At 39.8% G+C, this 27,523-nt stretch overlaps 2 protein-coding genes and 1 long non-coding RNA gene across 3 annotated transcripts; 1 reads left to right on the top strand and 2 right to left on the bottom strand.

The window, feature by feature from the left end:
• Positions 1-821: 821 nt before the first annotated feature.
• Positions 822-4,281, bottom strand: LOC115666860 (oligopeptide transporter 1-like). Its single transcript, XM_056303998.1, has 7 exons — positions 4,215-4,281; positions 3,481-3,926; positions 2,968-3,065; positions 2,281-2,853; positions 1,915-2,182; positions 1,639-1,821; positions 822-1,554 (listed from the first exon to the last, which is right to left on the bottom strand). The coding sequence occupies exons 1-7, from the start codon at positions 4,279-4,281 to the stop codon at positions 931-933; spliced, it is 2,259 nt and encodes a 752-aa protein (XP_056159973.1). The 3' UTR covers positions 822-930.
• Positions 4,282-12,473: 8,192 nt separating this feature from the next.
• On the top strand, positions 12,474-15,360 carry LOC130137409 (uncharacterized). The gene is made up of 3 exons (XR_008815858.1): positions 12,474-13,475; positions 14,162-14,243; positions 14,877-15,360. It is a non-coding gene; the product is annotated as an uncharacterized LOC130137409 (long non-coding RNA).
• A 5,048-nt stretch (positions 15,361-20,408) lies between these two features.
• Positions 20,409-23,740, bottom strand: LOC115664271 (oligopeptide transporter 1-like). Its single transcript, XM_030586225.2, has 6 exons — positions 23,279-23,740; positions 22,728-22,825; positions 22,043-22,615; positions 21,677-21,944; positions 21,399-21,581; positions 20,409-21,314 (listed from the first exon to the last, which is right to left on the bottom strand). The coding sequence occupies exons 1-6, from the start codon at positions 23,738-23,740 to the stop codon at positions 20,691-20,693; spliced, it is 2,208 nt and encodes a 735-aa protein (XP_030442085.1). The 3' UTR covers positions 20,409-20,690.
• Between the last annotated feature and the right edge of the window lie 3,783 nt (positions 23,741-27,523).

The following is a 27,523-nucleotide window of genomic DNA, read 5'->3' as shown; positions in this document are numbered from 1 at the left end:
GTGGTTGTGTGGTCGATCTCTTTGCGAGAGCAGGGCTCCTTCAAGAAGTTCATGATTTGTAATTAACATGCTCATGAAGCCTAATTGGGCTGTACGAGTTCAGCTTGGAGGGTGCAGGCTGCCCTAGAACATTGAACCTTCTGCAGTAGCAATGAGACATGTTTCTAAATCGGGCTTCATGAGAGACACCGCGTGGTTTTGTCATATGTATATATGCAGAAGCTGAATGGCAGGAAGACGCCGATAGGGTGAGGAAGTTGACTGAGATCTCAACGAGGAGAAGATGGCCTGGTGGAGATCGATCACTGTAATGTCAATGGTGAAGTACACGAATATGTTGCTTGGGACGATACACATCCCAAAAGAAGGGAGATATTTGAGACATGGGAATCATACTCGAGGAAATGAGGTTGCAACGATATGCTTCTGATATTTCGGTAATCTTCTGGGCATGGAGGAGGATGAGAAGGAGAAAATCTTGTTTTGTCAGTCAGATATTAGCACTAGCGTGGGTCAATTGACACAGAAACTAGAGCCATGTTTAGGATCATTGCATTTATGAAAACTACCAGACAACTTGAAGTTAATATCAGACATTGCTGGTAGAGAGGTAATTGTGCTAGACCAGATCTGATCACATCCCTTCAAGATGGCTCTTGTTCTCACAGGGGAATTTGGTATTATTTAATTGTAAGAAAACTTGTAAAAAGCTCAGACATTCTTCTGTAAAAAGGTCTTTGACCAAGCCCTTAATGTGAAATCATGTCCATGTACATTTAGTTTCTAGGTTCCCCAACGAGCAAATGTTTGTCGACTAGAACTGTTCCATCTTCTCCAACATGTTTGGCTTTTCCAACTCTAAATATGGACATTATCATCTGACGGAACATGACAGTTTTAAACATTTACATAACATTTCCCACCCAAACTCTATCTTATAACTGGACAGCCCTCGCTCACAACTCCAGGTGCCGTAGGACAAGTAGCCAACGGGCAATGATCATCATTCATAAGTCCCCACCATTCTGGGCCACTAATGTCGTAAGATTGAAGGGTGAAATAGAGCAGCACTCCCATGAAGGCGACTCCAGCATCCAGAGCAGCTGACAGAACGTAGTTATACCGAGCCCACCACCCCTTGAACCTTTTGTAAATATAGAAGTTGAAGAAAATTCCAACTGCACCCCAAGTCAAATAGTGCACAGCTCTTGCTGGTGGCATGCTCTGTGTAGCTCCTAGGATAATTGGCATGTTTACATACGGAATCCACTTTTGGTTGGGGAATTTTCGCGACAGGTACCAGACGGGCACCGGAGCAAGGAATCCAATGAGGAAGAACCAGTTCATCTCGGGGTAGATCCCATACTTCGCGAACATTCTGAGGGGTCCGATGACTCCCCAGATGATTGAAGCGTTGTAGAAGACATCGTCTCCGGGGCATGTCCAAGGGCTTCCTTCTGGTAGGAGAGACGGGTCACAAATGTGTTCTACGCTGGTGAGAAGCCACCATGCCGTTCCAAAGTAGACACTTGATGCGAGAACAGTCCCCACTAACTGTAATATGGGAAATTCACAATCTTATGAGTAGGTTGAAAGTATGTCGCTCCATTTGAAAGTTTCAACTGTATGATATCTTACCTGAGCGACAAACATTGATTTGGGAGGGACCTTCATGTAATGACCTAACTTGAAGTCTGATAGAAACGTCAGAGCTTGAAGCATACTGATGTACCCATACGTCTTGAATGCTACATTAGCGAGAGGCTTCCCCGGATACATATACCCTATGACCAACTCTGTGATCACGTTCAATCCCGGCGCCTGCAGATATGTAATTCATCTTAAGAAGAGCTTCTATTGATTTTCAGCTCATAAATTCAAATTCACAATTTTGTATTGTTATATATATATTACCGTGTTTGTTGTGGCCGCAATTATCCCAATAGGTAAAGTGAAGAATAGTGCCATCGCGCACGCGAGCAAAACTCCCCACCACGGCAGTTGGAGCTGTTGGTCGAAACCTTCACATGTCCACAGAGCAAGTCCCACCATTAATATCAAGATTATGTGAAACCACCACTGAGGTACAACTTCATAGTTCTCCTTCATTAATCTCGTGTGCACATCTCCAAGGTGACCCTGCAATGTTGCCGTCGTTTTCTTCCACATCTGCCATATTGTTCTAACCAAACAATTTTTTGAACACAGAATGTTTTTCAGAGAGTAGACTAACTAACAAAACAAGAAAGGGAAAAATAAGAAAGAATTGAAGAAGCTTACTTTCCATGGAAAAGGGCGACATGTGAAATGGTAGCTGTCAAGGTTGCAAAGCTCAACCCATAAGTGAATGCAAACATGATACTGAGGTAAAGTTTGCTATAACCATTATAGGCCTCCATATTGATGTCAAAAGTCTTGGGATTGAGGATCCGAGTGATGTTATAGGTTTGGCCAGTTGAGTCGAAAGTATGGGATGATACAATGGGGAACCGTTTAGCTTCGTATGTATTGGACCAATACAGAATGGGGAGAGCAACGTAGACCATCAACAAGAACCCAATGAGGGTGTTGATGATGGCAAAGCCTGGGTAGGCCAAAGGGCTTCCCAAGAATCCAGCTATCGTGGACCAGTCAAGGCCAAATGAGCCCAAACCAAGGCCGTGGAGGCCAGAGCCGATTTGCTGGGCCGTGATCGATTCAGTCCATATCAAGCAAACAACGGAGATGGCAGATATTGAAGGGACAAAATAGCTTGGGATCAGATAATAAGCAAAGCTAGCTATGAAAGCAATAAGGAAGAATTGGAGCCTTGTATGTCCTCCCTTGGGTCTCTTTTCATTCTCATGCAAAGCCCTGGATGTTACAGAAGTTGGTAATGCAAAAGAAAATCATGTTATATTTCAAGGAGAACGGAAGCTGAAGGTTTAGCATTGTGAAACACAAAAAGAAAAAGAGAGAAGAAAGTACCTGAACAGAGAGACCTGTACGAGGTTTGAGGGCCACCACATATAGGGAGAGTCTACTAGGTATTTTCTGAACAAACCGGCCCAGCCATACCCAAGCATCTGAAATGAATTCGATTAGAACAAATTTATTTAAGAGGAATAAACCAATACGCATTCTACATATTTACACACTTTTTATCTGCATTTGTGACATGCAGTAATCACCTTTCCCTATAAACACAACCAGTGCAAATGGACCCGGAGCATGCACATAAATTACGTGCTAAGCATATGCCTAAGAGGAAAGGCGGTCCACAAAACTTGGAAACATTGTTAAGTGGGAACCCTTCCGTGGGAAACAAACATGAACATAGTGGTTGTCCAAGTAGAGACTACGCATAATAAGATCTTACCTTGGCAAGTCACATACTTGTTTTTTATTTTAGAAATCTTATCCATACTATACTTAGACTTTATTGATTGACCCATCCCGTATCATGATTCAAGATAAATCAAGATTTTTGTAAGGACATACCTGAGTAGTCTGTGCTAGCATGAAGGCTGCCATGATATGGATGCCCTTGTGATAGAAAGCCCTGACAATCGTGACAATGTGAATCGCATAGACTCCACCCGCCCCCGAGTTCGCAAAGATGGTGATCAGAACATGTTCTTTCAAATTGAAAGGTCCCGGGTTCAGCGAGAATGACCATTTCGTGAATGGAACTTGGATCGGCTTTGAAGGGAGCGTTGCAGCCATCAGTCTTCCTATGGGAAGCACAATAATCTGTGCTGAAACTGAGGAGATACTGAGCTGGTTCGAGCGGTAGCCAAAGAATTTGTTCACAAAGGAGAGGACAACACAAGAGATTATTCCAAGAAACCATGTCCTGAATGTCAAGGCAGGCAGTGAAGGGTCATCCGTGGTCGGAACCGTGAGGCGCACCTCTTCGATCGGGCAATCATCGTCTTCGTTGGTTCCTGCACAGTAAGCCATTGAATCCAATCACAAAACCAGAACAAAAGCTAGCTGTTTTTCTCGTCTGTTACAGAAACATCAATCATGGGGTTGGTGCGTTGTTTGCCAACCTCCATCATCGTGCGTCAAACACAATCCCGTTCATACATACGACCTTTACATTTCTTGCTCTTTCATTCATTCATATATCAAACTGGCGTATGTTTCAGTCACTTGAATTTTGACACGAAAAAAAGAAAAGAGCACAAAGAAATGGAATGCTGTTCATGGTGATGGTGAAAAAAGCTTACGAGGGACATCAATGGAGGATTGCAGGTTTTCCGGAGACTTGGAACCATTCAACTCAAAACCTGCCATCTTCTCTCCCTCTCTGCCCTCTATTGAATAGGAAGCCCGTGTGCAGCAACTCTCTTGGAGTCCTATTTATTAAGAAACCAACTTTCAGGAATCACTACATATAATCTTCTATCAACCTTTTTTCAAGACTGGATCTTCCGACTCTTACCTATTTATAGAAGCAATACCAGAGATGCAAGGCATAGAATCCTCATACTCCTATATTTGTAATTTGTGTACACAGGCGCAGTTCGTGTTCTTGTTCAATTGGTATGATGGCTGTCTTACTTTCTTTCCTTACCTGGAGATGCAGTAAGAATCTCGGTGTAGCCAGTGAAGAACTTATAACCAATCCTTACCAAATATAAAAAAAAAAAAAAAACTTATAACCACCGGTCAAAACAAGGAGCTTTGGTAGATGATCCGTTCACGTACAAAACGGGCGAATGATTCCCGTCCTAGAGACCACATTCATTTCTAGGAATATAAGGTTTCATGAATAGGGCGGTTGGAACAGGCTGGGATTGCTTTTGACTTGCCCAAATTCAGGGGATCGATTGACCTGTCGTGGCTTGAAATTTAAGGGACCTTGCTTGCGACTTTCTTTTGTGCAGGAATGATTTGGTTGGCATACAAGCATAATTGACTATACATTACTTGCATAATAATTGATAAAATTCCAATGAAGAAAATATACATATCCACATACGTTTCACCAGAGAAAAAAGAGAGAATACACCGAATTCATATTTCACCCTAAAAAAGAGGAACTTTGACATGAAAGTTCTTGAAATGTGGTTCAAACAACCACAATGTCCTTTTAATTTAAATCTTCCTAATTAGATCTTATCAATGAAGTCAGTGGTCGTTAAATTCAGTAATTTAATAGCTTTTCCATTAATGAAAAATTATTAATTATAGGGAAAAAACCACCAAAAATCCCAAACTTTACCACCTGTGACACATTTACCCCGAACTTTTTTTTGTGATACAAAAAACCCCAAACTATCCTATTTGTGACACATTTACCCCATTGTACTTTAGTCCATGGGCATTTTCGTCTTTTTTACTTTTTCTTTTTTTTTCCTTTTAGGGGAGGGTGAACGTTGGGCGAGGGTCGCCTCTCCTGGGCGAGCGAGGGTGGCCCTCACCTGAGTCGGGCGAGGGCCGCCCTCGCTCGCCCAGGCGAGGGCCACCCTCGCCGGCGTCGAGCGAGGTCGCCCTCGCTGAGTCGGGCGAGGGCCGCCCTCGCTCGCCCAGGCGAGGCGACCCTCGCCGACTCGCGAGGGCTCGCCGACTGCGAGGGCGACCCTCGCCCGACGCCGGTGAGGGTCGCCCTCGCCTGAGTCGGGCGAGGGCCGCCCTCGCTCGCCCAGGCGAGGGGACCCTCACCCGACGCCGGCGAGGGCCACCCTCGCCGGAAAGGAAAAAAAAAGAAAAAGTAAAAAAGACAAAAATGCCCATGGACTAAAGTACAATGGGGTAAATGTGTCACAAATAGGATAGTTTGGGGTTTTTGGTGTCACAAAAAAAAGTTCGGGGTAAATGTGTCACAGGCGGTAAAGTTTGGGGTTTTTTGTGGTATTTTCCCTTAATTATATTAAAAGTTTAGTTTATTCATCTCTCTATAGGTTACGACCCATCTTTTATTAGTCAATTCTCAATTATACAAGCAGAACCTATTACAAATATAGTAATAGGACCCGGTTTAGCCCCATCCAGGGCAATTTTTCCCAGGCCCATATGTCCATTGGCTTCTGTCCAGGTCCAACCCATTCAAGGCCAGACAAATCAATGAAGCCCAGTTCTAATGGGCTATGTGGAAAGAGCCTATATTAAGAATAGAGGATAGGAGGAGGCCCATTTCTCACTACCGAACCCAATCCGGTCTCTGGACTGGTTTGGCATTTTCCGAACCAAACCAGTTCAGGTCCATTGGGTCTTGGGGCTAACTCAGCTCCAGTTTTTAGCCCCATTTTTTCCCCTTTTGCAGGCGCCACCGGCAGCTGGCCAGAACTAGGCAATCCCCTGGACACGTCCGCAATCGACAAACGTGAGCTCTGCCTCATTGTGCAACAACTCTTGGGACCCGAGAATTACTTCATTTGGTCACTGGAGTTTCGGTGGGCTTTAATCACAAAGGATAAGGATGGCTTTATTGACGGCACCGTTCCGATTCCTTCCGATGAGCGACTTGCATGACACTAGAGGAAGTGCAATCAGTTCGTCCGAACACGGATCAACAATTGTCTCACCCCAGAGGTCGCCGCCGGACTTCCTCCGATTAAAGACACGAGAAACATTTGGAAAAGCATTTGGGAAATGTATGGAAAGCTTGATGGGACTAAAATTTTTAGTATCACCCTAGCCCTATGAGAGCTATAACAGGGAAACCTTTTGGTCACCCCCATTGTCAATTGATTATTGGCAATTTGGGGCCAATTGGAGATGGCTAAGGAGAAACTAGAAGGACCCGAGGCAACCCTAGCACAATATCGAGCTATGAAAGAGATGGAGGAGGTAACACGCTTTCTCCTCATACTAAACAAGAGCTACTTACTGTTTCGCAGTCGAATTCTCGCCATTAATCCTGTCTCCACGCTTGGCCGAATTTTTCGGTCCAAGGGGAACCTTAGTGCTTGGCTTCCTCAAAATAGTTGAAGGTTGGCGATCGCGTCGTCCTTGCAGTGAAGGCAAAATAGAAGCAACAGATGGCCGCCGTGAGGTCTGGCCATGGAGGTTCCAGTCATTCAAGCATTGTGCTAGGGTTCCTGAGCGAGGAAGACGACGCCCCTTCTTCACTTCGAATGGTGCAATTTCAATCGAACGGCCTAGGACATGCCCAAGCCCCAATCCAGATGAATGGCCATGATTTGATCACAAGATTGGACAATTCAGGATGCGCGGCGCGATCTGACAGCCCAGCTTTCATCCTTGCTACGCCTAGATCAAACGGCGTGTATCACGCCATTTCAATGCCCGTATGGAACGGATCCAACAGCCAACATTCTGCCACATCATCCAAATCAAATGCTCAAAATTCCAACAAAAGAAAAGGTAAAATTTGCAATTATCGCAAGCGTCCTTATCATATTAAGGAAAATTGTTGGGAATTGCATGGGAAGCCAGCAGAGGAGAAAAAGGAAACAACAAGATATTTCATTTGCAGCACATGCTAAGGTTACCCAGCATATCAATAATGATCAATTCCGGCAAATTATGAGAGCTTTAAGACAATTGAGAATTTAAGACAAAACGGCTAGCTATGTAGGTATCTCCTATTGCTTAATGAGCTCTATTTTAATTAAATCATAGATTATTGATTCGGGTGCTAGTGACCACATAGTTTGCGATGAACGTTTCCTTTCCCATATTCATAAGGGTTAATACCACGAAAAATCCCAAACTGGTACACTTGTGACAATTTTACCCCAAACTATTTTTTTGATCACAAAAAAACCTAAACTGATACACCTGTGACAATTTTATCCCGAACTATTTTTTTGACCATCAAAAACTCCACACTGGTATACCTGTAACAATTTTACCCTCGAACTAATTTTTTGGCCAGTAAAAATCCCAAACTGGTACACCTGTGACAAATTTACTCTCCGTTAGTTCCGTTAAATTTTACTGTCAAATTGCTAAGTTTAATGACACGTGGTAATTGACATGTGTACCGATTTTGGGTTTTACCCCTCTGTTTGTCACAAGTTTACCAATTTGTGATTTTTTGTGATATTAATATAATTTAACGGACACTAACAGAGGGTAAATTTGTCACAAATGTACCAGTTTGGGGTTTTTAGTGGTCAAAAAATTAGTTCGGGGGTAAAATTATCACGGGTGTACCAGTGTGGGGTTTTTGGTGGTCAAATAAATAGTTCGGGGTAAAATTATCACAAGTGTACCAGTTTGGGGTTTTTGATGGTAAAAAAAAATAGTTCGGGGTAAATTTGTCACCGGTGTAGTAGTTTGGGATTTTTTGTGATAAAAAATAGTTCGGGGTAAAATTATCACAGATGTACCAGTTTAGGATTTTTCGTGGTATTAACCCTATTCATAAATCATCTCCTAATACTTCAGTTTGCCTTCCAAATGGAAATGACACCTCTGTCACTAAGATTGGAGATGTTCAGCTCAATTCATCGATCAAACTGAAAAATGTCCTTATTCCCGAATGTCAATTTAACCTCATTTTTGTCTCTAAACTTTGCAAGAACAATTCCTGTCGAATTGTTTTTAATTCTGACGTATATTTTTTTAGGCCCTTTCGACTGAGAAATTGATGGGTTTGGATAAAAATCACGAGGGACTTTATTTTTGGGCTAAACTTCCCAAAAATCTTGATTTTTCGTATTTCCCCTTGAATAAGGGCACCTTGTGTATTGCCAACATTTATAATAATGTTTTGCTATCTCATCAAAGTTTGGGTCATAGTGTTTGTTTTCCTCATCCCAAGTGTTCAATCTATCCATTGGCTAAACAATCACGATTGCCTTTCCCTTAAAACACATCACCTGCTAATGCCGTTTTTTCCCTTCTACCCATGGACATCTGGGGATCATATCACATTCCATGTCATGATGGGTCTTGTTTTTTCCTCACAATTATGAATGACCATACACGTGCGACTTGGATTTTTCTTATGCAATCCAAAACCCAAGTTCTCTTCCATCTTATGAATTTTTTTTACCTCAATAAAAATGTTTCATAAATCGTACAATGGATTCATACTAATAATGCTCGTGAATTCTTCAATCATGAATGTTCTTCACTATTCACTTTGAATGGCATTCTTAATGAAAGTTCTTATATCTACACACCTCAACAAAATGGGTTGTCGAAAGACAACATTGTCATGTTTTAGAGGTTGCTTGTGCCGTCAAATGCCAAGCTTCCATTTTAGAAACATTTAGGAGAGATTGTGTGATCACAATAGCCTACTTGATGAATCATACGCCAACTCATATTCTAAATGGACGAACTCCTTTCGAGTTGCTCTTTAGGAAACATCCAAATATTCGTCACCTCCGCGTCTTTGGATGCTTATGCTACGTCTCTACTGCGAGTCCTCAGGACAAGTTGGGTCCTCGGGCCCTTAAGTACATATTTATGGGATACCCTGCTCTTTATAAGGATATTTGGTCCTTGATCTATCCATCGGACGAATTTTTGTCAATAGAGACGTGATGTGCTATCTTCACAATGATAGCTAGGCCTGGCTACCGATCACCGTCTATTCTTAAGTGAAGAAGATTTATCACCTTCACAGATGGTCATGATTCCCCATATGACATCTCCCGTGGCACCTCATGTATCTGGAAATAATCCAAGTCCACCATCGCATAAGAATAGTGAGCGATTTAGTGCTTCACAAATAATGATATCTCAGAATCCCGTGGCTTCTTCACCAACTCCTTCGGATCATATCTCTCATGAGCCACTCGATATTATTTAGTCTACACCAGCTCATCCTCAACGTTTAGGCTGCGCAACGCGACCACCCACATGGACAAATGATTATATTTGTTTTGCCTTAGGCTTATCTGGTACACATTATCATATCTCCTCTTATGTTAGCTTTGCTCATCTATCATCAGAATATATGTGCTGCATTAGTGTAATTTCTAAGGAATAGGAATCATCATCGTACAACGAGGCCGTCAAAGATCCTCGTTGGCAACAAGCCATGACGGATGAATTACGAGCTCTAATGGAGAATGGGACCAGGGATTTCGTTTCTTTAACAACCTGATCGACGACCCCTTGGCTGCAAATGGGTCTACAAAATCAAATATAAGGCAGATGGTTCCATTGAGCGCTATAAGGCGAAACTAGTAGCCAAGGGATTCACACACCGAAAAGGCTTTGATTATAAGGAGACTTGTTCTCCGATAGCAAAAGAAGTCACTGTTCATTCATTTCTTTCCATTGCTACTTTCTGTGATTGGTCTCCACATCAAATGGATGTTCACAATACTTTTCTCCATGGAGATATATGAGAGGAAATCTACATGGATCTTCCACCAGGTTTACGCAGATAGGGGTGAATTGAGTATGTCGTCTCTGTAAATCCCTATATAGATTCAAATCGTCAGTATTATGCTAAAAACATCACTGCACTTACAGCTACAAAAATCCAGCAATCCAGGCACGACTATGCCTTATTCATGTAGAGTCAAGGTACATCATCAATTTACTGACTCATATATGTTGATAATATACTTATTATGGGGAATGATGAATCCGCCATTAAGGAATTTAAGAAGTACCTGCACTCTACCTTTTGCCTTAAGGATTTTGGACCTCTGATAAAGATTGCATGATCGGATAAAGGAATTTGTCTCAGTCAATGCAAATTTGTCCTAGAAATAACATCAGAAGCAGGATAAGTCATTCCAATTGAGTAGAATGTCAAGTTAACGACGGCTAAGTATGATAAGGGACTACCACCCCAAAATGAGGATCGTCTACTCAAGGATCGTCTGTCTATTAGAGACAGGGGATCCTTGACTATCTTACCATGACTAAACCCGATATATGCTATGTGGTGCAAATTCTCAGCCAATTCGTGCATGACCCCAAATAGTCTCACATGAATGCCGCATTGAAAGTAGCAAAGTACTTGAAGGAAGTCCGGGATCAGGAATACTGTTGTCTTGGGATAGCAACATGGAAATGATGGCATATTGCGACACAAATGCTACGTGCCCTATGAGTAGAAAATCGATTACAGGATTCTGCGTCAAATTGGGACACTCACTACTTTCATGGAAAACGAAGAAACAATCAATCGTTTCAGCTTTCCATCATCTCTTACTTTGACATATAAGTATTCGTTTTCTCTTTATATACGGTCTATGCGAAGTGATAACATCATTACTGTGTATGTTATTCTCTATATCTTTTAAGATTGTGCATATATCTCCCTTTGAATATCTTTATTAATATGTTATCTTATATAGTAGTTTAATAAAGCTTATACATAGTCTCATGTATTCTTCTTCAATATAAATAGAAATATACGCAAATTTCTTTATTTCTCTCTTTAGCATTATTATTCTTTAGGAAAAAAGGCCACAAAAAACTTCACAAACTATGTTCATTATGACACATTTACCCTAAACTTTTTTTATGACACAAAAAATTCCAAATGTTTTTGATTCACAAATAAAGTTTCGGATAAATGTGTCACAGTCGGCATAATTTATGGTTTTTGATGGCTTTTACCCTTATTCTTGACTACCCCCAATTAACAATATCAATCAAGGGATAATTAGGGATTTCTCTAGGATAATTTCCTATGCTAGAGAAATCCATAATTATCTCGAAATTCTAATAAAACCTTTGATATTGTTTATCATTCCCTAATGAAAGTACATTCTTGAAATAGATAACGTGTATGCATATGATAAGTTATGTGGATCGTTGTAAAGATCATATCCTACGATTTAGATACAATCATAAAACTACAAACAAAATCCCACTCGAATTATTGGCAGCTAGCCATAACAACGAGAAGAATGAATTAATGCAACCAATCTTAATAGGGAAAATTGGGCATAAGGATACTAAAATTGCCAAAAATTTCGTAAGGCGTTCACTTTGGTATCAAAAGTTTTCATCAAATCACTTAAGCGCTATTTTCAAACAAGAATGATCACTTAAGTGCCAACTTCAATTTGGATTGCTGGAAATCTGATGTGGCAATATTTTATCAATTTCCTTAACCGACGTTGTTGACACCCGAATTTTGTGAAGAAAATAAATGTGCATTTAGATTTTAGTAAGAGTCAATGTAAAAATAAATAACAAATAAGATAAAGCCAATTCAAGTTTTTAGTAGAAATAAGTGCACTGGAAGTCCTAAAATTTATCATGAAAGTGCAATTGAACCCTAAAATTTTCAAAAATTGCAATAAAATATTAAAACTCGTCATGAAAGTGAACTTTCAAAAAGTGCAATTAAATCCTAAAACTTCGAAAGTGCAATTGAGTTCTAAACTTTCAAAAAGTACAATCAACAGAAAGATTTGATTGGAACAATTTAATAAATTTTAAAATTTAATTGCACTTTTTAAAAGTTTTAGGAGTCAACTGCATTTTCTTGACATAGTTAGGCACTTCGAATGCACTTTTCCCTTTTTAGTAAAACCGTATCAAGCCTCTCTTAAAACCCTACTTGGAATTTCACTGTAGCAACTCTTGAGTTCTGACGCTAGAGGAGGCCATTTTCACAGGGGGAGAGAGAGAGAGAGAGAGAGAGAGAGAGCAGAGAATCGGGGAGAAAAGCATCGCGCTCTCTTTCAAGAAAACGAGGAAATTGGGATTCTTCTTGGCACCGGTAGCCTCTCACGTCTCTCTAGCTCCACAGCCAGCCGCCAGCTCCGCTGGTAGCCACCGCCGCTGGTCTTCCATCTCCGATCATGGAAGACGCACGAAGCTCGAACTTGAAATCCCCTGGATTTCTTCCCCGCCCGAGTTACATTTCCGTCGATTCGAGTGTTCAGACGTCTCCGCCTGCTCGCGGCGGCCTGACCTTTGCTCGAACTAAATCAACCTCCGATTGCCGTGGAAAACAACATCAGAGAGTCGCGCAAGTAGGCCGGGTGGATTCATCGGTGCAAATGCTTCTTCGAGACGGGAGACAGAAGCTCGAGGACTAGGATTAAGGGTTCTGTCATCTGTAGGCGAAGAGGCTCGCGTCCTTAAGTTCGACAATTAACTCCGGCTCCATTTCAATCTCTGTGACATACACTGCATGTTAAACATGGAGAGAGGAGAAAAGAGAAATCTTCATAGACGGCCAGTTTCTTAGGACGTTCAGGCAACGACGGAATTCGTCATTCTATAGTCGCTCTTATCAGGTCGTCTCTTTCCCGATTAAACTCATGTATTAGATTTCGAATTCATTTTCAAATTCACCTCTTCACCTATGCTCTGCTTTGTTGTCTTCTCATTGCCGCAAACGAGACTCGCTATTCGTCGGTCCGAAAGGTTGTCGGTGCTAATTGTTTTGAGGGTAGCGGTTTGAGTTCAATTTGGCGGTGTCGAAGTATGGGAGGTGCCATGCGTTAGACGATGCACAGAAGGCGTTCGGTGAAATTATCCAAGAGAAACAGCAGTAATGTCGCCTCGCAGAATTCGATTATGCTCAGCCAATAACCGTAGGAATGCGCTTATCTCAGTTAGAGGGGTTCCGATTCCAACCGGTAAGCTAATAAGTCAAACATCTCCTTTTATATATCATCATGTCCGATTTCGCTTCGTGTACAGTTTTCGTACTCATATTCCCATTTTGTTAAGTGTTTCCTGTTCAGATTACCTCATTGCTCCCACCTCTTGCTTCACCGCCACAGAGACCTTCCTTGTTTCAATCGGTAGCCCGGAGTTAGTTTGTTAAGTTGAGTGAGGCAGAGTCGCTCTTCTTCGTCATTGAATTCCGCTATCCATCATAGATTACGTTGAGTTGGATGTGGTCGATTTTCAATAAGATTCAGATCAGATAGTGCAACAAGCATAAAAATGACCATCAAGCTCGTTCATCTTCCACCATCTTCATCTATCATGTAATCCTCAAACTGTGATTCATGGCTTGACTGATAACGAAAATAATGAATAAAGTTCAAAATCGGCTCATACGGCATCGTTTATGAAGAATCCGGTCACATCATTGTTTACCTTGGACTTGTTTTGAATAAAAAAAAGTCACGTATGAATTATTTTGTAATTAAAAAAGCCATGTATAACTCTTGGTTAGAATTTGTGAGGCACCTTTTTTTTTTTATCTCACTTCTCACTTTTATAACTCTTGGCTAGAATTTGTCGCCGGAGGCAGTTTTTATTTTATTTTATCTCACTCCTCTCTTCCATGTAAATGTGTGTGCGATACTCACAGGGATTGAACCCCGGACCTAGTACTCTCCGACCACACCCCTAATCCCTTTATCAACAAGGTCGCATGCCTATTGGCGCCGAAGGTATTTAAGTTAGTCTTTTCTCCGATTTGCCATTAGAGTGAGCCGAGGAAAACTTTTGGCACTTCTAATATCCATATGTTGGGAAAATTGTCCAAAAAGTCTTAAACATATTAAACGGCAGCTCATTCAGTCCTAAACTTTTTAATTGTATCAATTTTAGTCTTAAACATTTGGACGATTTGCTAATCTAATTTAATTGACCAATTTTGGTTGACAATTGCCGATGTGGACGCTGTACTATGCGGCACTGCTCGGATGATTTTTTTCATTTTTTTAATGTTATGAATTTTTTTTCTTTTCTTTCTTATTTTCCTTCTTCCTCTGCCGTTTATTATGGCTGGCGACCGACCACAAGCGAGGGTGAGCCTCACTCGAGCCTGGCGAGCTCGGCCCTTGCTTGTGGCTGGTCGCCGACCATTGCCAAGGCCTGCCAACCGGTGGAGGAAGAAGGAAAAAGAAAGAAAGAAAATAAAAAAGAGAAAAAAATTAAAAATTGCAAAAAATCCGTTCACGACCATTCTACATTGATCATGCCACGTACGACAACCGTTTTCTATCCCATTAGAGGCCGGTGGTATGCTTGTGAGCCTATGATGACTGGCATGTTAAAGTATTGAATCCACCTTTTGTCAGGGAATCTCTGCGACAGGTACCAGACAGGCAAAGGGGCGAGCAATCCAATGAGGAAGACCAGTTCATCTAGGAATAGAACCCGAATTTTCCAAACATCCTGAGGGGGCTGACGACTCTCTATATGATTGAGGCGCTGTAGAAAACATTGTCACCGGGGCATGTTCATGGGCTTCCATCTGGTAGCAGGGCTGGGTCACATATGCAGTTAGATGCTGGTGACTAGCCATCACGCTGTGGCGAAATAGTTGGCTCAAATCAAGGATTGTCCCAACCAATTGTGCAATCGGGAAGTTCACAATGTTATGAGTAGGCCCAAAGTGAGAAACGATAGGAGTTTGAAAGGCCTCAATTCTCCGGGATGTGTAATTTACCTGAACGAGGAATTAAATATTGTTCGATTTGCTTCTCTGTTATGGAAAAACATCATCGATGTGGTTGGTCGATTGTTTGCCATCCCCTTCATAATAGTGCTTCGGAATCACAATCCTGACGTTGAATTTCATGATTCATTGAAAATTTAACACCACAAAAAGAAAAAGCTTCAGCAAGAAATGCAATGCCTTTGGTGGTGATGGATGAGGGACTTACAGGACAGTTTTTTAGTAGACTTTGCACCTTCAACCTCGAAACCTGTCATCCTCTCTAGTTCAACAATCACTACATGTACTCTCTTCTCAAGTGGTCAACTGGTTCTCAAGGCAGAATCTTGCCTCTGTGGCTGATTTCCACCTATCTATACATGCACAAGTGAATCAGAGAACATTTGTCTGTCTCTAGTTCATGTAAATGCATAGAGAGATTTACTAAGTGGCAAAAAGGGTATCTGGTGGCACGGAGAATCCAGTGAACCTAGCATGAATCTTGGTACATATTCCATGAAAGTGTGAAAATTGGGTAAGTGATTCACATCATGGAGTCCATTCTCCAAAGTTGGTGGTTGATGCAATCCTGGATTTTTGGAATTTTTGCTTCTATGGAGACAGCGTTTATAACAGGCTGGAATCTTTCTTTTTCTTTTTTGGGGTTTTTCTTTCCCAAATTCAGGTAATTAACACTGCCGATGTAATTTCTTTAGCGAAGCTTACCATTTATGTTGTAAATAAAAAATATCTGATATTTTCTTGTGCTAGGTTCCTTAACTAAAAATGCTACAAAGAAACGGTCATAAGATCAATAGTCCATTTATTTACAAAACCACAACAGCTGAGTTAATTTCCTGAATATTGGAAAGTGAAGCAAAAGAAAAAAAAAGGAAAATTCCAACCTGTTCCAACCACTCTCTCTATAGAAAGCAAAAATTCTGAGATGATGTAAATCACCCATTTAAAGATAGTACTAGCAAGTCATTTAAAGATAGTTTCCAATTTTTCAATACCCTGTTTTTCTCTTGTTATGTAAACGCTTTATAAATCGACAAGTGCTAAAAAACACTCGTTAATAATATCCTTACTAGTAAAAAATTTGCCAACTCTGAAGAGAGCAGAGTCTACTCTGTGCACATTGTCACAATTATGAAGACTCTATCACAATAAGAAATGAAATGGCTGTTTTTTTTTGTCAGTTTTGCAACTTAGGAATGATTTGACCTAGTTAATTTACAACAAGGACTACATTTATGGAAACATGTCACATTTTGAAACATTAAAGTTGGTCACACTTGTTATGATAACCTTGCTAATTTCACATCTCTTTCCCCTCTCTAGTTCATGGTTGAAAAGGAAGTTGTTGCTCTAGTTGAGGGTTGGAAAGGATGTTGCTATGACCTAACTTTGAGGAATCAAATGTTGGGGAAATTTGATTGCTGATGAAGATTGAACAGTAGTTTATAGTTCTTTGACTCTTTGATGCTTGATGACAATCACTGTCCTTAATATATTATTTATCTACACTATTGTTATTGTCAGGTTTAGAGCAAATACATTTGTACAATATACACCAAAGCCATAAAAAAGTAAGTTCAGCAATGACTCAATTTCCCTCTTGGATTGTCGCTAGACCTGTTAAACAGGTGGGTCGGATCGGTCGGGTTTGGGTCGGGTCATAAATGGTCTGACCCAAATTGACCTATTAACCCGTTTATGATCAATTTATTTGTAATATAAATATCCCGACCCATACCCGACTCAACCCATATTAGTAAAATATTTTTATATTTAACTAAATATAGGAAAACTTGTTTCTTATGACTCTTTTTAAAAATTAAACTACTAAAACATTTTCATACAATACAAAACTAGTGAACAATTTTTATAATTTTTTTTTAAAAATTGAGGTTATGTTTGTTTCGTGAAAAATGCAACATTTTTATAAAATATCTTCCATGAAGTCATTTTCCAAGAAAATAAAAAAAATTTCAGTGTTTGGCTGATACTTGAAAATGAATTAGAAAATATTTTTCGACGTTTGGTATATAAAATCTGATTTGATTTTACTTCATGGATGCATTTTAATAATTTTAATAAATTATTATTTTATTTATTTTTTTAAAATAGAAATTTTAATTATTATTAATTATTTTTTATTTTTCAGTTTCCTTTATTTTTGGCCGATGGCCGGCCATGGCGACCGGCCACTGATCATAGGTGAGGACGAGCTCGCCGATCTGGCAATGCCTCGGCATCGCCGGCCTCAGGCGAGGCTCGGATCACTGGGCTTGCTCGATTTCGGCGATCCGAGCCTCACCAGCCTCGCTACAGGCCAGCGAGGTTGGTCCTCCCCTATGGCCACCAACCGAAAATAAAGAAAAAAGAAAGAAAAGAAAAGAAAATATAAAATAATTTCGATTTTTGAAAAAAAAAATATTTTTATAAAAAGGGGGTGGCTTAATGGGTGCGTTGGAATTGAGTTTCACACTCAACCCATTAAAATCCATTTATGATAGACTTAATGAAGACCCATTTAAGATGAACTCTTTAAAGTTGTATTGACCTATTTATAACCTATTTATTTTTTTAAAGGGAAAATTTCAAATCAATACCCAAAGTGAGGTCATTTTCTCAAAAAAGGGTCAAAAGTGGATATAGTGCCAAATAAGGGCATGAAGTGCCCAATCAGTCTCAAATAGGGGCCCGAAGTGCCCAATTAGTCTCAAGTAAGGGCCCGGGTTCGCCAACTGGTCAAATGTTCACTAGCTGGCAAGCACGTCTGTTCCGCCGATCGGAATAAGGGAAATTTCGTCTTTTACTTTTAAAATTTTTTTGTTTCTTTTTTCGTTTTTTTCTATTCCTTTTCCTTTTCTTCATTCTTTTTTTTTTCCTCTTTTCCCTCCGCCGGGGCCGGTAGAGGTTGCTGGCCTCGGTCGGAGGTTGCCCTCGCCGGCGTCGGGCGAGGGCCGCCCTTGCTTGGGTTGGGCAGGCGAGGGCCACCCTTGCTTGTGTTGGGCAGGCGAGGGCGACCCTCGCCGGCGTCGGGCGAAGGTCGCCCTTGCTTGGGCTAGGCTGGGCGGGCAAGGGTGACCCTCGCCCGACGCCGGCGAGAGAGGCCCGACGCCAGTGAAGGCGATCCTCGCCCGACGCTGGCAAGGGTAGCCTCCGCCAGAGGTCGGTAACCTCCGCTAGCCCCGGCTATGGCCGACGAAGGGAAAAGAGGAAAAAAAAAAGAAGAAGAAAAGGAAAAGAAAAAAACATAAAAAGGAAAAAAGAAACAAAAAAAATTTTAAAAAGTAAAAGACGAAATTGCCATTATTCTGATCGCCGTAATAGTGACATGCTTGCCCGCTGGTGAGCATTTGACCGGCCGGCGAACTCAGGCCCTTACTTGAGATTAATTGGGCACTTCGGGCCCCTATTTGAGACTGATTGAGCACTTCAGATTCTTATTTGGCACTATGTCCACTTTGAACCCTTTTTTGAGAAAATGACCTCATTTTGGGTACTGATTTGAAATTTTTCCTTTTTTAAATGGGTCTTATATGGATTTTAAGACCCATTTAACAGGTCTAATTGTCGCCTTTAATGTGCTATCAAACTTGTTTGTGAAAAGAGAAGAAGAAATAACGTTGTGAAGAAAAAAGAATTGTTTTCTTGTTGTTGTGAATAATGTGTGATTTGGTCATATTTACATACAACCAATCAACACATCTTTTTGGAATAGGTATCTTATCCTAACATCACCACTTTTTATGATTAACCATCACTTCTCTTCGTGTCAATAATCACTTTTTTTTCATATCCAACAATCACCTTTGTTCATAATAACAACGACTCTCTCTTCTTCACGACATTTTCTCTTTTTTGCTTTTCACACACAATTTTAATAACACACACAAGGTGAATTCCAAGAGAGAAATTGAGTAATTTTTAACTCATTTCTTTGTAGTTTTGGTGAATATCTTGAAGGTATATATGTTTTAAATGTTGCAGTAATAATAAAGGGTGCAAACAATACCTTAACTACTACTCTGTCAATCCCTAACAATCTTAAGGTATTATTTGCATAGATATGGAGATAGCGGCTGTAGCATATGCTTGCAATCTTGACAGATAAGTATTATTGAAACTTTTATTTTTGCTTATATGCTTGAGTATCTATCTTGTGGAATAACAAATTATCTCATGTTGTTATAATACTTTGAAATTTATGCATAAAGGTGATATAATATCATTTGATAATCTGGATAAGAAGGATTTGGAAATATGTTTACAAGAAAAGATGATTGAGAAATCGTTCTCAAAGGTAGAAAGATCTACTAAAGTATTACAATTGTTGCACTTTGATATTTGTTAATTGAATGGTGTTGTAACTAGTGGTGGAAATCATTATTTATTACATTTATTGATGATTACTCTAAACATTCTCATATTTACCTTATGAAATCAAAAGATCAAGCTTTTGACATGTTTAAGGTATATAAAAGAGTAGTTAAAAAATAAAAAGGATGCAAAAAAATCAAAGTTCTTAGAAGTGATTGGCAAGGATAATACTTCAAACATTTTTCTCTGCATCCTATGAAGAAAATGGTATTGTGCATCAAGCAAGTGCAGCTTATATAGCACAACTAAATGGATTGACTGACAGAAAGAATTGAATTTTAGTAGACATGATTAATTCCATGATCTTACGAGCAAAATTGCCAATCAATTTGTGGGGAGAAACACTTTTTGCTGCAAATCATATGTGCTACAAAATTCTTTCAAAGAAATTTAAGATATCACCATATGAATTATGGAAAAGAAGGGTACCAAATATTCAACACTTTAAAGTGTGGGAATGCTTTGCATATTATAGAATTTTCTAATCCTAAGTGAACCCAATTAGGGGCAAGGGCATTAAAAAAGTGTGTTTGTTGGATATGCTGAAAACACTAAAGTCATCGATTATTAGATGTTGAATCTAATATTATCGTGGAATCAAGAGATATTGAATTTTTCAAACATAAATTTTTTAAAGATTAAAGTGATACCTTAGCATATTCACAAATAACAATTGACTCGAGCAATCCTTTATCAAGTGAGGAAGGTTCTTGGGATTGAGGCAATTTATGTGAAAGAAGTTGCAAACAAGCAGCATTTTGTTGACAATGGCATTCGATGGTATTATCATATGGATTTAAGCATAACAATATTGATAACTGCATTTATTCAAATTTCACAAAAGAGTGTGGAGTTAAAATGTACTTATATTGGTACAAATATGCATGGCATAAATGAAGAGACGAGTTGACTATTTTGAACACGGTCCTGGGCTGGGCCAATTATTACAACGTACATTCAGTTTCTAAAATCCCCGACGCAGCCTCGAACGCTAACTGTGGATATGATAATCTGAAGGAACATGACAGTTTTAAACAATTACATAGCATTTCCCACCCAAACTTTATCTTATAACTGGACAGCCCTCCCTCACAACTCCAGGTGCTGTAGGACAACTAGCCAATGCGCAATGATCATCATTCATAAGTCCCCACCATTCTGGGCCACTAATGTTGTGCGACTGAAGGGTGAAATAAAGCAGCACCCCCATGAAGGCGACTCCGGCATCCAAAGCAGCTGAAAGAACGTAGTTATACCGAGCCCACCACCCCCTGAACCTTTTGTAAATATAGAAGTTGAAGACGATTCCAACCGCACCCCAACTCAAATAGTGCACAGATCTTGCTGGTGGCATGCTCTGTGTAGCTCCTAGCATAATTGGCATGTTTATGTACGGAATCCACTTTTGGTTGGGGAATTTTCGCGACAAGTACCAGACAGGCACCGGAGCGAGTAATCCAATGAGGAAGAACCAGTTCAACTCAGGGTAGATCCCTAACTTCGCGAACATTCGAAGCGGTCCGATGACTCCCCATACGATCGAAGCGCTGTAGAAGACACTGTCTCCCGGGCATGTCCAAGGGCTTCCCTCTGGTAGGAGGGACGGGTCACATATGTTTTCTATGCTGGTGAGAAGCCACCACGCCGTCGCAAAGTAGACACTTGATGCGATAACAGTCCCCACCAACTGTAATATGAGAAATTCACAATCATATGAGTCAGTTGAAACTATGTCGCTCCATTTGAAAATTGCAACCGTCTGATATATTACCTGAGCGACGAACATTGACTTGGGAGGGACCTTCATGTAGTGACCTAACTTGAAGTCCGATAGAAACGTGAGAGCTTGGGCCATACTGATGTACCCGTACGTCTTGAATGCTACATTAGCGAGAGGCTTGCCGGGAAGAATATACCCTATGACCAACTCTGTGATCACGTTCAACCCTGGTGGCTGCAGAAATGTAATTCATCTTGAGAAATGCTTCTATTGATTTTCAGCTCATAAATTCAAATTCACAATTTTGAGCAGCTAGATATGTAAATTACCGAATTTGTTGTGGCCGCAATTATCCCAATAGGTAAAGTGAAGAATAGTGCCATCGCACACGCGAGCAAAACTCCCCACCACGGCAATTGGAGCTGTTGGCCGAAACCTTCACATGTCCACAGAGAAAGTCCCACCATTACAATCAAGATTATGTGAAACCACCACTGAGGTACGACTTCATAGTTCTCCTTCATTAATCTTGTGTGCACATCTGCAAATTGACCCTGCAATGTTGCCGTCGTTTTCTTCCACATCTGCCATATTGTTCTGACCAAACAATTTTTTGAAAACAGAAACTTATTCAGGGAGTAGACTAACTAACAAAACAAGAAAGGGATAAATTAGAAAGAACTGAAGAAGCTTACTTTCCATGGAAAAGGGCGACATGTGAAATAGTAGCTGACAAGGTTGCAAAGCTCAACCCATAATTGAATGAAAACATGATACTGAGGTAAAGTTTGCTATAACCATTATAGGCCTCCATATCGATGTCAAAAGTCTTGGGATTGAGGATCCGAGTAATGTTATAGGATTGGCCAGATGAGTCGAAAGTATTTGAGGATACGATGGGGAACCGTCTAGCTTCGTATGCATTGGACCAATACAGAATGGGGAGAGCAACGTAGACCATCAACAAGAACCCAACAAGGACGTTGATGATGGCAAAGCCTGGGTAGGCCAAAGGGCTTCCCAAGAATCCAGCGACCGTGGACCAGTCGAGGCCGAACGAGCCCAAGCCCAGGCCATGGAGGCCAGAGCCGATTTGCTGGGCTGTGATCGATTTGGTCCATATCAAGCAAATAATGGAGATTGCAGATAATGAAGGGAAAACAAAACCTGGAATCACATAATAAGCAAAGCTTACTATGAAAGCCATAAGGAAGAATTGGAGCCTAGTTAGTCCTCCCTTGGGTCTCTTTTCATTCTCATGCAAAGCCCTGGATGTTACAGAAGTTGGTAATGCAAAAGAAAGTCACGTTATATTCCAAGGAGAACGGAAGCTGAAGGTTTTGCATTGTGAAACATAAAAAAAAAGAGAGAAGAAAGTACCTGAACAGAGAGACCTGTACAAGGTTTGAGGGCCACCACATATAGGGAGAGTCTACCAGGTATTTTCTGAACAAACCGGCCCAGCCATACCCAAGCATCTGAAATGTATTTGATTAGAAGAAACTTAAAGAGGAATAAGCCAATACCCATTCTGCATATTTATACATCTTTTATCTGCATTTGTGACATACATAATCACCATTCACTATAAACACAACCAGTACAAATGGACTGGGCGCACGCACATATATTACATGCTAAACATATGCATTAGAAGAAAGACGGTTGACAAAACTTGGAAACACTGTTAAGTGGATACCCTTCTGTGGGAAACATGCATACACAACCAAGGAGAGACTATGCATTAATAAGATCTTACCTTGGCAAGTCACATATTGTGCATTTACTTTACCACTTGTTTTCTTACTTTAGAAATCTTATCCATACTATACGTAGGCTTTATTGATTGACCATCCCATATCATGATTCAAGATAAATCAAGATCTTTATATCATGATTCAAGATAACTCAAGATCTTTGTAAGGACATACCTGAGTAGTTTGTGCTAGCATGAAGGCTGCGATGAAATGGATGCCCTTACGATAGAAAGCCTTGACAATAGTGACTATGTGGATCGCATAGACTCCACCCGCCCCCGAGTTCGCAAAGATGGTGATCAGAACATGTTCTTTCAAATTGAAAGGTCCCGGGTTAAGCGAGAACGACCATTTGGTGAACGGTACCTGGATTGGCTTCGAAGGGAGCGTTGCAGCCATCATTTTTCCTATGGGAAGCACAATAATCTGTGCTGAAACTGAGGAGATACTGAGCTGGTTTGAGCGGTAGCCGAAGAATTTGTTCACAAAGGAGAGGATAACACAAGATACTATCCCAAGAACCCATGTCCTGAATGTCAAGGCGGGCAGTGAAGGGTCATCCGTGGTCGGAACTGTGAGGCGCACCTCTTCAACCGGGCAATCATCGCCTTCGTTGGTTCCTGCACGGTAAGCCATTGAATCCAATCACAAAAGCAGAACAAAAGCTCGCTGCTTTCATCCTCCGTCACAGAAACATCATTCATGGGGTTGGTCCTCCATCATGGTGCATCAATCACAATCCCATTCATACACACGACCTTTACATTTCATGCTCTTTCATTCATTCATATGCCAGACTGGTGTATGGTTCAGTCGCTGGAAATTCGACAGGAAAAAAGAAAGAGCACAAAGAAATGGAATGTTCTTCACGGTGATGGCGTAAAAAGCTTACGAGGGACATTAGTGGAGGAATGCAGGTCTTCAGGAGGCTTTGAACCTGCCATCTTCTCTCTCTACCCTCTACTGAATGGGAAGCCCGTGTGGGACAACTCTCTTGGAGTCCTATTTATCTAAGAAACCTAATCTCAGGAATCACTGAATGTAATCTTCTATCAACCGGTTTTCAATGCTGAATCTTTCCACTCTCACCAATTTATACGAGCAATTCCAGAGATTCAAGGTACAGAATCTCATACTTCCATATGTATAATTTGCGTACACAGGCGCAATTCGTGCCATTGTTCAATTGGTACGATGGTTGTCTTACTTTCTTTCCTTACCTGGAGATTCAGTAAGAATGTCAGTGTAGCCAGTGAAGAACTAATACTAATCACCGATCAAAACGACGAGCTTTCGTTAGAAAACAGGCTGGCAATGTTTTTGACTTGCCCAAATTCAGGGGATCGATTGAGCTGTCGTGGCTTGAAATTTAATGGACCTTGCAACTTTCTTAGATTGTGATTTAATAAAGTACATGCTCATGTATTCTTCTTCAATATAAAGCAGAATATACACAAAATTCCTTATTACTCTCTTCAGCATTATTATTCTTAATCTTAACTACCCCTAATAAATAATATCAATCAAGAGATAATTAAAAATTTCTCTAGGATAATTTCCTATGCTAGAGAAATCCCTAATTATCTCGAAATTCTAATAAAACTTTTGATATTGTTTATCATTCACACAATTAAGTTCTTTTTGTACATTCATTTGTAATTTTGCGATTCTTCGTGTCTTGCCTTCTAGAAATAACTTTGGAATCCCATTTTTTGGGTAAGAAATGAGGGTAAAGCCCTAGAGTTACACCATTATTCTCCTAATAAAATTTGATCATGTCTAATCTCCTATCAACAAAGGAAGTAAACCTCTCGGTGGCCTATCTAATGCTTGAATCGGATCAATTCCCTCCACACCAGAGGATATTCTCATATTTTTGATAAAATTCTGTATTCTATTATCTTCTTATTTTAAAAAATAAAAAAAAAAGAGGAGGAAGAAGCAGGCGAGGGAGGCCGCCGATGATGGTAGGGGAATGGTTGGCGAGGGTCGCCGGACCTTGGCCATTGCCCGGCAATCCACCGGCCATGGTGGGGCAGCGGCAATGGTGAGGGCTTCTTGCTTCCTTTTTTTTTTTTTTGCTTTTTTTGTATATATTTTTTTAAATTTTTCTTATTTTTAAAAATAAATTAAATAAAATTTGCGTTAAAAAATTAGATTTTGACCAATATTTAAGCCATGTCATTGCCAAGTAGGAGAGAGAAAATAATAAAAAGCCAAGTCAGCATCTTCAGTTAGCCAAGTTGGACGGAGTTAACCAAAGAACTTGATTGCAACAATTTGACAAGTTTAGGACTTAATTATATTGTTTGAAAGTTTTAGAACTCAATTACATTTTTACCATAAGTTTTATGACTTCTAGTGCACTTATGTTTATTTATTCATAAAGAGGGGTTGTTGTATGGGCATTTCACTGTATACTTAAACCATCATGTAACTTCTTATATTTTACGGCATCTTATTGTAATGTAATCAAGCGTAAAGTATCTTAAAATGAATAAAACAATTGCACGCTCTATCTAACTTACATAAATTCTTTACGTGAGATGTGGATCTCTAAATGAACAGTTGAAATTTAGACCCTCTTGTTGCCCGTTTATATCCCTAGGGCCTTCAAAAAGTATTATGCTGCTTATTATAAGTTACTAATGTATAAAATGAATTAATATTGCATGAGCTTGGCTTTTCTCAGAGCATTTGATATAGAATTTTATAAAAGCATTACCAAGAGGTGTGGTTGAGATTTCGTTCTTGGTTCTTCGAAGTGGCGACCTCACCATAAGTCAGCGCGATATCGAGAGCTCGCGCTTGTGACCTTGTTGCATGATACACACACCCAAAACATATGCGGGCACACATGAACACGTATAGAAAAATCCGAGAAACGTAGGTGATGGTTTGGTGACGAGTTTACCTCAATGATGGCTCAAATCAGCCATAGAGGCAAAAAGGGCATCAGGCACAAAGAATCTGGTGAATCTTATATGAATTTTCGTAATTACTCCATTCACCTGCGAAAACTGGAGTGAGTCACATCCTAAAGGCCATACTCAAAGATTGGTGCGATGTAATCCTGAAATTTGAAAAATTTTGCTTTTATGGATAGAGTGATTGTAACAAGCTGGAATTTTTCGCTTCTTCCTTTTGTTTTGTTTTACTTTCCGAAATCTAGGGAATTTACTCAGCCGTTGCAGTTTCTTTGGCGAAACTGACCATTTATTAGGTTAAAATCCATGGTTACTAATGCATTTATGTCAATCGAATCACTTTATTATTTCCCGCACCAGAAAATTGCAAGGTCCGAATATATTTTCTTGTGCTATCTTCCTTATATAAATGCTACGAAGCAATGGTCATAAGATCTATAATCTATTATATTTCAAAGTTACGACAGCTGAGTTAATTCCCTAAAATTGGAAAGTAAAACAAAAGAAAGAAGATAAAAAAATTTCAAGTCTGTTCCAACCACTCTCTCCATAAAAAGCAAAAATTCCAAAATTCAGGATTACATAGAACCAACCTTTGAGTATGGCGGCTAGGATGTGAATCACACGTTCAAAGATAGTTCTAGCAAAAGGAAAAGTCATTTAAAGATAATTTGCAGTTTTTCTATAATTTGTTCATATTAAGTATACTTTTTTTTTAGTCAAGTATAGTAATTATACTTAATAAGTGCTTAAAGACACTCGCTAAGAAGACCCTTATTACTCAATAATAAAAAAAAAACAAGACCCTTGTTCGGTATATAATCGGCAAAATTAGCGTATTTATACTTTTTAAAAAAAATTGCGAACTAATGTATTGAAAAACTACGAACTTTAATGAGAGAGAAAGAGAAAAAGTCAGTAAGTTTCATTGAACTTGATTGTGATGCGAAAAAAAACTGCGAACTAGTAAAAAATTTGCATCTATAATTTTTTTAAAAACCGCATGTAGCTTTTCTTACTAGTGTATTGAAAAATTTGTGAACTTTCTCTAAATATACGTTGCCAAACTCAAAGACCTTATAATTGAAGTTTCTGAACTTCTTCAAATTGCTGTAATTATTTCAAAATTGCCTTTAACTTGGAATGCCAAAAGAAACTTCCCCACACTACCAAGAACTTGATTGTGGATAATTTGATAAAACACATTCTACCCGAGGAAGGTTCTTGGGATCCTGAGGCTATTAATGTGAAACAAGCTGCATTTTTTTGAGAATGATTTATCGTATGGATTTAAGCATAACAATGATAATAAGCGCATTTATTCAAAGTTTACGAAAGAGTATGGAGTTATAATATGCTAATATTGGTACAAATACGCATGGCATAAATGAAAATAAAAAGAATATGTCTTCTCAATTTAAAATGAAAGATTTGAGAGAAGTGGATACAATTTTCGGTATCAAAGTGATTAAATATAATAGGGATTATGCTT

Source organism: Syzygium oleosum, unplaced genomic scaffold (assembly GCF_021117445.2).
Source record: "Syzygium oleosum isolate NSW1041296 unplaced genomic scaffold, Sole_v2.1 Sole_v2.02, whole genome shotgun sequence".
NCBI lineage: Eukaryota > Viridiplantae > Streptophyta > Magnoliopsida > Myrtales > Myrtaceae > Syzygium > Syzygium oleosum.
This window is presented reverse-complemented; position numbering and strand designations above follow the sequence as displayed.

Bases quoted from the DNA above. Each gene is read 5' to 3' on its own strand.
- LOC115664271 (XM_030586225.2), bottom strand. From the start codon at position 23,740: ATGGCTTACCGTGCAGGAACCAACGAAGGCGATGATTGCCCGGTTGAA. The intron at 22,616-22,727 runs GTACTTTCTTCT...TGTAACATCCAG, and splicing joins GTACAGGTCTCTCTGTTCAG to GGCTTTGCATGAGAATGAAA. The intron at 21,315-21,398 runs GTAATATATCAG...CTCATATTACAG, and splicing joins AGTCAATGTTCGTCGCTCAG to TTGGTGGGGACTGTTATCGC.
- LOC115666860 (XM_056303998.1), bottom strand. From the start codon at position 4,281: ATGGCAGGTTTTGAGTTGAATGGTTCCAAGTCTCCGGAAAACCTGCAA. The intron at 2,183-2,280 runs GTAAGCTTCTTC...TTGTTTGGTTAG, and splicing joins GTCGCCCTTTTCCATGGAAA to AACAATATGGCAGATGTGGA. The intron at 1,822-1,914 runs GTAATATATATA...ACATATCTGCAG, and splicing joins TTGCGGCCACAACAAACACG to GCGCCGGGATTGAACGTGAT.